The sequence below is a fragment of the Nicotiana sylvestris genome, chromosome 9 (genome assembly GCF_000393655.2).
Source record: "Nicotiana sylvestris chromosome 9, ASM39365v2, whole genome shotgun sequence".
NCBI classification, from domain to species: Eukaryota; Viridiplantae; Streptophyta; class Magnoliopsida; order Solanales; family Solanaceae; genus Nicotiana; species Nicotiana sylvestris.
The window spans coordinates 49,749,198-49,760,757 of record NC_091065.1 but is presented as its reverse complement, the minus strand read 5'-3'; the positions used below and the strand labels follow the sequence as shown (position 1 = coordinate 49,760,757).

Here is an 11,560-nt window from a genome sequence, read left to right as displayed (position 1 = left end):
AGCATAGGCCTTCGTCGGGCTTTCGTCCCTTCGCCTATAGACGGCGGCTTGGCTTCGCTATCGCTCATGACTTGGTATAGAGCCGTGTGGTCATCGGTTTTACCACCAGAATGCCTATGAGATAGTGGTCGGCCTTTCGAATGCCTTCTTCCTGACTTTTCTGAGAAGCCCTTTACGACTATACTATAAAGGACAGGGGGTGTTCACCTTTGGAAACTTAGCTACTTAAGTCCTTCTCAGAAAGTCAAAGTATTCAAAATTCTAACTTTCGCCAAATAGAGCTAAACCACCCTAGGAATCTTCAAATCCAAATCCGGACATATACTTAAGTCCAAAATTATCATACGAATCTATTGAAACTATCGAAATATGAATCCGAGATAATTTACTTATAAGTCAAACCTTGGTCAACTACTCCAATTTAAAGCTTCTAAATTGAGAATTACTCTTCCGAATCAATCCCAAACTTCCTGAAAATCAAAATCAATCATGTATACAAGTTGTAATACATCATATGAAGCTACTCAAGACCTCAAACCACTGAATGTAATGTCAATGGTCAAAGTTACCGGTCGGGTCGTTACATTCTCCCCCACTTAAATATATGTTCGTCCTCGAACGTGTCAAGAGTCGTTCCAAAGTCATCAAATCATCATATAAAATTACCATACACATGGGTGATCACACTCTACCTCAATCTATATATGCCCGTCAATAAAACCTAACTGAAGATTCTTTTTTCAACATTAGTCCATAAATCTTATAACCCAATCTCCAACATTCGGATTTCCTTATGAGACCCGGTTCTTGCATCTATAAGTCTAAACAAGCTGCATCAAGGCATAACCATATTCCAAGATATAATCACATGATTTACCACATAACTCATGTACTCATAGTAATATTTTCAGATTGTAATAACTGCTTATTACCCAATTCAGTGCCAATAACAAATCTCATGTCAAATAAACTCTTATCCCAAACCTTCACAATACTTCTAATGATGTAAGAAACATATAGAAACTCATAACCACTCAACCAATCAATAAGGCGTGTAGTTCTCGCGCCCGACAATAATCGTTGCCGAATTCTGAGCTGGTTAATAACATTCTCCCTTCAACATACTTTATCCAAAATCGATTGCACTAATTTCAGGTCCAATAACCTCATTTCATCCAATACAAACCGCTCGGCCGACAAGCCACAATAAATGCCACCTAGAGCCGCATATGATACAATCCGTGCCCAACATGCAACAACTCGAATATAATCAAAGATGGGAGGAGAACCAAATAAGAGAACTACCCAACAAAATCCGCAGATACAACCGCCAAGGCATAATGCTATGATGCCATTCCACATGGGAGAAGCAAAATACACGAAATAAGCTCAAAGAATCATATCCTAACATAACCCCGCTGCATCACGGAGCCCGATCCAGACATACCGATCTGCATGGAATATCCAACGAGCCACAATGCTCACAATCAACAAACATGTGTATCAACAACAAACACGCTAAGTGCATGACCATAATCATGAATAAACATACAACGCAATATACCACAATATAGAAATTGTGCACCCATTGGATCCATAAAGTATCTTTCTTTTCATCTGCAACCCATAGTAGTTTGCAAATTGTGGCTTTATTCCAAATATATAGATATATGATGTTCAGCCCTCCTGCAGATTGTATATAGTTAAATCTAAGTGCAAATTATACCTATAACTCATGTAGGAATAATAATCATAAATTTGAAATACAATTCAACACATTCATAGCCAAGCAATATTTTCCCTTCCTCGACTTTAAGGTTAGTGGTCAAGTTTCTTCCATTCTGAATTCTCTATGGGAAAATAATGAAGGAGCTGAGCCTTGTGAGAGAACCTAGTTCAATAAATTTGTAGTAGCATTGATTTATGATTATGAAAAGATGCCTGACACGTGCCGTCTTAGCTCAGCTGGTAGAGCGCATGGCTTTTAACCATGTGGTCGTGGGTTCGATTCCCACAGACGGCGTTACTCCATTTGTTTTCTCTTTTTTGATATTTTTGCTTCACCATACTTTTTATAGTTCCAGAAAAAATAAAAAATAAAAACAAAATTTTCACAGCTCCATCGTTAGCTTCTTCTTTCTCTCCCCCCCTCACCCCCAAAATTCTTATCCATGGCGTTTCTGTCAATTCCTAGCATTTTTTCTCGGGCTGGTCCTGCAATTCCATCTCTTTACTCGACTCCACCAGCATGTCATTTCCTTCAACCCTCCATCCATACTCAGTACTCATTGCAGCTGAAGCCATTCAGCAGACAAAACCTTTCGGCACTATGCACGAGTTACGAGGTCGGCGCTGGATTTTTGGCGGAGGAATTTGGAGCTCAAAATGGAAATGATAAAAGTCGTGAACCTGAAAATAGCAATTGGGATAGTTCTCAGTACGCCGCTCTGCTTAAAGGCGGTGACCAAGTTACCTCTGTCCTTGAAGAAATGGCCAAGCTAGTACGTTGCCCTTTATTGTGTACTAACGTTCTTCGTTTTTTCTAAAATTGCGGTGGTATATATCTTTTAATAACTACGAAATCTTCCGTAGTGTTGATTCCTGGAACACTTAAACCCTAAACCCTGTTGATAGGAAAATGGAAATTCTGAAGAGTAGAGTTAAAATTAGTGGTAGTGGAAACCCTGGAAACTCTGTTCATCGAATTTGGTCGTGTTGAATTATTAAAGATGTTAAAAATCAGAGGTAATAGGATTTCGAAATCCATGTGAATGTGCGTAATATCTGCTGCCTTTAGGAATAATCTGAAGTCTCTGCATTGTCATCTGAAGGGTGTGAATATTGCAATGGCACGTCTTAATTCTTAATAGCTAGCATCCCTAGAAATGAATCCTACTCCACCTACACTATTTAGCAATTATATGGTGATGGATAATTGGTAGGTGTAGAAATATGAAAGTAGTAATAACATGATATAACTATGTGCTTGCCGATACATTTGGGAAGTGCATTGTGATGTCAATAACCAAGAACAACTAAAAGCATCAAATAAGTGTTATATGTATGTGATAGGATACCTGATTATGTAGTTCAATCAAGTTGTTTACACAGTTAGTCCAGTATGTCAGCTGGATTAGTTATTCATCCATTTAATGTCGTTTATTGGATACATATGTATGAAACAGTTGGAAGATATGAAGATGGACGAAGCATCTGAGGAGGTAGCAGTGCAATTGGCTGCACAAGGAGTGATTGGGAAGAGAGTTGATGAAATGGAGTCCGGTTTCATGATGGCCCTTGATTACATGATCCAAATTGCTGAAAAGGACCAGGACGACAAGGTGTTTTTTATATGTTCCTGATCTGTTTTCATTATTTTTTCTTAAGGACTGCTGTTCGTTGAAGTATAATTTTTTACTCTGTATCTGTGATTTATGGTCTGTTTCATTGTTTTGCCACGAGCAATTCACTTGTTAGTTTTATATGCTTCTCACACCGTTGACACATCTGGTGCATTTCTGTGTGGTAAGATAATTTGTATGCTGGCTTTAGAGATCAATTAATGACAAATAGTTGTCCTTGATGCTCATCATTTTAGCTTTTGCCTGGTGCAAGATGTAGTGAAGTAAAGCAGTCTCATTCAGAAGATTAGTGATACTGATAGTTCTGGTACAACTTAGTAGGCCTGTGTGCATGATATGTTGTTTTCTCTCATCTCTGGTTTTTTCATCCTATAGGTATTTACTTCTTAATTGACAAAAAAAAAAAAAATTAATGAAAGTTATCGGGAATGAAGAGCGATAAGCAAAGAATCTAAAGGACAAAAGAAACTTTCTAATGTAATCAATTCTCCTTCATTTTGGAAGAACACTATATGATTTATATAGCAAACTGTATATCTGCTCATATTTTGTCTTCTGCTATGTTTTGTGTTTCTTTTTGTTCTCTGTCCATATCCATTCATTTTCTCTGAGTATTGCATTTATATAAGCAATATTCTTGGCGGGTATGTTAACAACTGAATGTTTCTTTTAGCGCAAATCAATCTTGGAGGTGATTAAGGAGACTGTGTTATCACATCTTACCAAGAAATGCCCCCCTCATGTGAGTATCATCATTGACTAAATTATTAGCAGCATTGTTGCTCTAGTCTTTCTTTTTACATTGGGTTGAACTTATATGCTTTCTAGGTTCAAGTCGTAGGCCTGCTCTGTAGAACCCCCCAAAAAGAAAGCCGGCATGAATTGCTGAGGCGAGTAGCTGCAGGTGGTGGAGTATTCCAAAGTGAGAATGGCACAAAAGTTCATCTTCCTGGCGCAAATTTGAATGACATAGCTAACCAGGCTGATGATATTCTGGAGGTAGGCTCTCAATGTACATGCATAGTCAGGAGACAGTTGAACTGTTGGGATCTAAGTACAAAGTTTGTCTGTGTCAGTTTCATTCGGCTACAACATAGTTTGTCTGTGTCAGTTTCATTCGGCTACAGGTCCCTTAGGACACAACTTATTAGAAACCACAAACTTTTACAGGGGGTGGAACATGCTGATATGGTTAGGTCAATATTTTCACATAGTGATATTAAACAACTATGCCCAGCCAACTTGTTTTAAAATTTATAGTGTTAATGCTGGTTATTTTTAAGGCACTTGTGTCGGATGCATACTTCATTATCTATTTGTTGTTCTCGAGTTGCAGATTTATTTATGTTAATATACGGAGGCGGAGCTAGGATTTCAAGCTTATGGGTTCGGGATTCTAATCGTTTGAAGTTACTGGGTTCTAGATTAATAATTTATACATATTTAATGAATTTTTTAAGATAAATACAGGGTTCGAACCAAAGCTACTGGGTTAGGCCGAATCCGCTCCCGCCCCTGTTAATATACAGTAAAAAAAGGAAGGAAACTTGTGGTAATTTCAAGTCTTAACAAAACCATCGTAGTTAACAGATCCAAAGAATGAGGTACATTGTTTCCTGTTAGTAACCTAACCTGCAAATTGTGTCAGTGAAGTCTATTTGACCAGAAATCAAGTCGTTTAGACTTCGATTTTGTCAAGTCATTCTGATTTTATTCATGCACTTGAGAGTTGTTAGTTGTTGGTCATCAATAATTTTAAAAAATTCCTCAACTACGTGCTGTAAGGCTGTAGTATTTCTCAAAATACTTTTTCTGTCCTACTCCCTTTTGACTTCTATTTTATGTGTTTTGAAATTCAATACATGTGATACATTTCATTCTTCGCAATCAGTTTTGACCCCTTTTTCTGATTTAAATATAACATCCATGTATCATCTTATAGAAAGAAATTGAGATTTTTGGGAATCACGCCTCTTATGCAATATTGCATAGTAATAATTTGGTCCGGATATTCCTTTTACTCTTATGTTCAACTGTAGTTTTCATGCTCAAGAAGCATCTGATGTTCCGTACGAACCAAATTATAACTATTTCATGCATGCTTATCTATATGCATTTTTTCGTTTTTTTTGAGATTGCAAGTTACTGATGGTACTTAAGTTTAAATATGTGACATCATGTAGTGTGTTTTCTGAACCCTGAAAGTAATTTATCAGATTAATGCAGATTGCAATATTATTAGGTTAGAAGGATTCCTTTACCCTTGCTTCACTAAACAATACTGGTTTGCCTTTGCCACAGACAATGGAATCTCGTCCTGTTGTACCTGATAGGAAGTTACTAGCAAGATTAGTTTTAATCAGAGAAGAAGCTAGGAACATGATGGGAGGTGGAATACTTGACGAAAGAAATGATCGTGGCCTGAATACACTGCCTGAATCAGAGGTTTGTTCTTGAACATTCGATATCCGGTCACGTTTTATTGGTCAACTGCTCAGGAGGTTTCCTAAAATGTAGTTAATCTGTGAGAAATGAACTACCTGGATGTCTTTGTTTTGCTGCTTGTGCTTTTCTTTCTGATGTTAGCCTTTTTATGTTCATGCAGGTGAACTTTTTAACTAAACTTGTTTCCTTAAGACCAGGGAAAACTGTACACGACATGATAAAAAATGTGATGCTGGGTAAAGAGGAAGGTGCAGAAAGTTCGGATGATGAAGTTAGTAATGCTGGTGGAATTGCAGGAAGGGTGAGATTCTGTTTCGCAATGATCTCATTACTTTTTAAGATATCCAAAAGTTTTTTCAACGAAAATTATAGTCTGCATTATGATAATTTTACTTTTTCTCCCAGGCAAGTGTAAGTGGGCGTAAACCATTGCCTGTGCGCCCTGGCATGTTTCTTGAGACAGTTTCTAAGGTAAGAGTTGCCTGTGCATATGGTTGTTGTTATAGGATGTAGAGTTGGTGGTTATGGTTTCTGGTGAGCTAGTCACAAAAAAAAGTACATTAAGTTTGACTATGTGGTAGTCAGTTTCCAGATACAAATTTCTCTGCCAAGTGTCTTACGAAAGAAAAGTATGAGATAATTATGGATTATTTACACTGTATATAGCCTTTTTGAGGCCACTGTTCAAATTTTCTTCCCATTAGCCCAGTGGGATAAATTTTACCTTTAAAAGTTGTTGGATGAACTTCTCTTTTTGCAGACAAATTTAGCCCACTGGGTTGGTTGGGACATAATTTAAATAGTGGCCTAAAAATAGGCCATTTGTGCAAATGCCCCGGCGGTTATGATGTCTAACCACATCTTTATTGGGACTTTTTAGGTGTTAGGTGGCATATATGGAGGAAATATCTCTGGAGTCACAGCACAGCATCTTGAATGGGTATGCTATTGTTAATCTGTCTTTGTGTGTGGTAGCATTTTATGTAGAAAGTCGCTTTGCAATATGTCTACCCCGCTAGTTGACTTTCATAGCCATTTTCTAAGGTAGAAGGGTCGTAAAGTTCCTCCTTTACTGGTGAAAGTTACTTGAGAGTTCTCCAAGTTTAACTTCGTTCAGTAAATCATGTATATCAAGATTGGAGCGTGTATATCGTGTCATTAACTTGGCTGTCTTTTAAATTTTTGAATCTTAGTTTATTACACTTGAGAGTAGACTTCCTAAAGTTTGGTAGTTGGGAGTCTATCTATGACAGGTTGCTAAATTGCTGATTGTTTTTGACGTTTCTTGAGAAGTAGCAACTTATTGAATTTTTAATTGTGGTTTCAGGTTCGCCAGAACACACTTCAAATACTTCAAGAGATAGCATTCTAGTTGTTCCTTGCACTAATTTGTAGGAACGCTCGGAGAAGAAAGCCGATCTATCCTGTCTAAATATCTAGTAAGCATCATAAAATTTGGGTGTGAATATTTGTCATAATCCATGTGTAAATTTGGTGGTTGGGGGGGGGGGGTGCTGGATTTTGCATCTTATACAGCAGTCTCGAATCTTAGTAGACATTAAGAGTTTTAGAGTTATGCATAGTTGTCATACGAACAATTACGAGTAGTTGGAAGGAAATAGCATAGAATTTGAAACAAAATTCTGAGACATCTACTGTTGGAAACACCCAAAGAAGAACACAAGAACACAAGTACAAAGATATAGGCGCTTTACAAGTGTTAAAACATTTTCCCAGAAGTACTATGGCAAGAAGTTGAAAGAGGAAAGGAGAAAAAGGAAAGTTATGAGATAAGGAGCCAGCATGTTTCCGGAGGTATGATATGCAAATCTATCTTTCAGTGATACAGCGAACAAACCCATACATGGGTAGAATCATACTTTTAGCCATGTCCAATCACTAGCAATGATGATAATTCGGGACTCTAAGATCAATCGAATCACAAAATTGAAGCAAGATAAAGTGTCTGTGTGGGGAAACCCATGTGTGGTTTGGGCCTACTTGTCCTTCAATTCTCATTTCAAGAACCTGTTCCGCACTCCAGACACAGCGATGCTCCAATATTCAAGTTTTTTATATGCCCCAAATGATATTTAAAAACTTAAACCCCTTTCTTCCATACTTCTGCTTTTTCCTAATAGTCATATTTTATTTTGCTTAAAGAAGATATCTTGTGCTGAATTTTGCCAAGGGAGTGTCTTAGCAGTTGATGAGTGGGGATGGCGTCCTTCGGAGCCAATGTTCGAATTCTAACTGGTTATTTTATCTTCCTAAACTTTGATGATAGAGTTACTTGGTGCCTAGTGAAAAATAACAGATCCGCTGTGGATTAATGAGGAGTTAGTCTGAATACCATCATTATTGAAAAAACCTTGTACGTTAGTTTCATTTATTTTGTCAACCATAACCACTTTAAAGCAACTCGATAGTGGAGTCGTGTATATTGAGCTATTGTTGATGCCTCGAGGGTTGGGAGAAGAGACGAGTAGTACATGAATAACTGAGCTCAAATTCGACTTGTTTTATCTTGTGCTTTGAACCTGTTAATCCTTCTGGTCGAGAAGTAAATATGATTTGCATTTCATATTGTAATTCTTTAACTTAGAGTAGCAGGAAATTATAGGTAGTGGCGCTTTTGGGGATGTTGATATAACAAAAAATGAGATACCCCTGAACTTCAAGTTGGTCAGAGGACAACTTAGAGTGCCCCATGCCAATAGTTGTTCCCCATCTCTTTTCTATCCTTTAGAATAAAAGCACTGGAAATGGCCACGTGAGGTGCTCGTTTTTTTTTTTTTTTTGTGTGTAAATGCTACTTACACAGCTTTCATTAAATTAGATAAGTATCGCAGGTTGCTTTAGTTTGTGTTTTTTTCCTCCTAATCCTTCACGCATCCTTTATTTATCGTTTTCAAATGAATTCAATGACTACACATTTTTTGCATTAAAATTTTGATCAGTTACTTTTTCAACATTTTTTGCACTTGGTGTTTAAGTGTTAATGGTGTAAATAATTTTACCCCGGCAGTGTATAAAATTAGGAATAATTTTGCATTGTGGCTCTGGAATCTATGGAAATGAAGATAATAGTGATAGTGATATAGAGTTGTGTTAGGAGTACTAAAAAACCACATCTTTATTTATTTTATTGCTAAAGTACTCTATGTAATATGCAAAAGTCGACCGGACAAGTAAGTTGTTAATAAGACATTATGATTAGCTATAGAATAAGAGTGAAGAAATCTACAAGAGGTTAAATTTAAGAAATCGTTTGAGCTAGTGTTTTAGTTTTTTTAAGGATGAAATATGAAGAAGATTGTTATCAGTAGTTTAAATTAGATTAGAATTGTTTTATACCAAATTTTGACTTCGCGGGTTGAGAACGACAGCTAAAGTTTGGTTCCTTCTGAAATGATCGCGTTTGGTTTAATTCAAAATCTACTACTGGAGAGTGGCGTTCCAGTTTTCAAAATTCTAGTCTCGACAAAGCATCAGAAGAGCCGTTATGTTATCTATTCAGACTTTTCTCGTAAAGCAAACCCTCCTTCTGTGGGGCTCACAATTTGAAAGGTGCTCAACTAATCTTTCTTCTATGAAAAATGACAAGAAGGACCATACGTTCTGATAAAAGTCATTTGTGAAGGAACATGAAGTGCTGAAATTGGGCCAATTAAGATAGAGAGTCACATTTTTCACTTGGCTTTACCATTTTCTACCTAAAACTTGTTCCGAAAATTGTGTTCCTCAACTTGAGCAAGTTCTGCACATGGATTGTGTATGAGAGTGCATGAAGGAAAAAAGAACAAATGAAGTACAAACAAAATGATAATTCTCCTGCCATCGAGGATTAATTAGACCTGAAATTTCAGTTATGTCACTTCGTGAAAACTAGCCGGAAGTTAAATAAAGAGTGCAAAGACGAGGGTACCTTCACTTTTGAAGCTACGTGCTTTATCAGCGTTTGAAGAATCACAGCTGGTAACTTCTTTAATTAGGTGCTTTCAATAACTACAGTAACCACCTGTCAAGCAATTGTGACCATTAAGTTTTACAACTTAAAATTTAGGATCGACATTTAATGAATATCAACAGTTAACACTTATGAGAGGAGGGTTTCCTGGGAAGGGGGTCAAGCCACATTAATAAAGTCAAGTGATAAATTACCTATGGTCAAACAATACAAGTGTATATGAAATAGAATTGACCGTTAATTCATTGTTTGATGTGAATATGTCCTAAGTATTAGTGGTGTTGATAGCAGGCAAATCGTATTGAATTTAGCAAGGTAAATATTAAAGTCACAGGTAAAGGCCCAGGTTTAGGTGAGTGTCATGTGACAGTAATTATATCCTCCAACACATTTGGCGGAGTTCACAAAATTAAAAAGTGACCGTTAATGCTTTTCCTCCATAGTTTCACATTCTTCTCGTTCCCTGTTGACTAGTAAACCATATCAAATAGTAGTACTATAGTTTAATTAATACCGTAAACAAACTGGAGGGTTTAATTATGCAGCACTGTACTATATTTGAATTAAGTATAAAGTAAAGCAGTAAAAAAAAGGGACAATACCGTCTCATAATTTGAATTTTAAAGGAACAGCTTTGAAACAGACACTGACAGCTCCTTCTCCGTCCCCAGTGTACTCACTCTAGTGTTAAGCCTCTTCCCCTCAATCTCCATTCTCACTCTTCTTCTCCCTCTAGATCTGAAGTCAGTTAGGGCTTCACTCCCCGGCTGTCGCAGCTTGACCGTCTCATTATAAATACCAATGCGAGAAAGTTGTAGACAAGCTTTTGAAATAACCAAATCAAGCAGGGTCAGGTCTTTGCATAAAATCGGAATTATGTCTCATATTTATACAAAATCCGTGTTCTGCTATAGCGATAGGTTTGGTACGTAGTGAGTATAAGCTGTCAAAAGTGAGATTATGGCCACTACATATTGAGCACTTCCGCAATGCTATCTGCTATATTAACTATTAGATATTGATCTATACTTCATGCGTATTGCCCTCCCCCCTAGGAAAGGACGATAGCCTATTGAATGATTCCTCGAAATAACAAGCTTGTCCTACCCGTATATACGAAATATAACTTATGTTTCCTTTAATTATGTGCACCCCGGACGGGATCAGATCGGGACTCGAGCTCGAGATCCCAACAGACGAAGTAAGTTGTCAGTCCGTAAGAAGTCCAAACTCGACTAACGACAGAGCTAGGCACGGGGCTACCAAATCTGAAGTCGCCATGCTAGTGCGAGACTAAATGAGTCGTTCTACAACGCCCTTCTCTCCTCACCAGCCAATCAGGTCAAGGTAACAGACGATTTCTTTTGGTTGTAACTTATTATTTTTCCTTCTTTCTGGAATGGAACAGGAACATGAGCACTCTTCCAGGTGCGCAAACAAGGAACAGATGCCATCAAAATAACATGCCAGGAAAATGATCTGCCGCATATCCTCCCGCAAGCAACGATCGAGCAAAATCCTCCACACCGTACCATACTGCGAATAACAGATAAATGACTCAGAACAAGCCAACACTATTAAGAAACAACCTCCACAACCTGGGACTGGGCGGTGAGTCCACGGAACACATAGTCTCCCCAACACAGGCAGAACACAAGCACAAAAAGTTTGCACGTATGCTCGCCATGGCAACCCTATGCCAGTTTTGCCGACTAAATATTACGAATCATGCCCGAACTTCGTTCGAGTCAATCAGGTCCCAGGCCGCCCAGAAGCACAAACA

At 37.7% G+C, this 11,560-nt stretch overlaps 1 protein-coding gene and 1 non-coding gene across 2 annotated transcripts; both read left to right on the top strand.

Annotated features, from left to right (window-relative positions):
- The first annotated feature begins 1,950 nt into the window (after positions 1–1,950).
- Positions 1,951–2,023, top strand: TRNAK-UUU (transfer RNA lysine (anticodon UUU)). Its single transcript has one exon. It is a non-coding gene; the product is annotated as a tRNA-Lys (tRNA).
- A 74-nt stretch (positions 2,024–2,097) lies between these two features.
- On the top strand, positions 2,098–8,332 carry LOC138877041 (protein PEP-RELATED DEVELOPMENT ARRESTED 1, chloroplastic-like). The gene is made up of 9 exons (XM_070156471.1): positions 2,098–2,501; positions 3,186–3,341; positions 4,036–4,104; positions 4,191–4,361; positions 5,664–5,807; positions 5,968–6,108; positions 6,213–6,278; positions 6,688–6,747; positions 7,135–8,332. The coding sequence occupies exons 1-9, from the start codon at positions 2,172–2,174 to the stop codon at positions 7,177–7,179; spliced, it is 1,182 nt and encodes a 393-aa protein (XP_070012572.1). The 5' UTR covers positions 2,098–2,171; the 3' UTR covers positions 7,180–8,332.
- The last annotated feature ends 3,228 nt before the right edge of the window (positions 8,333–11,560 follow it).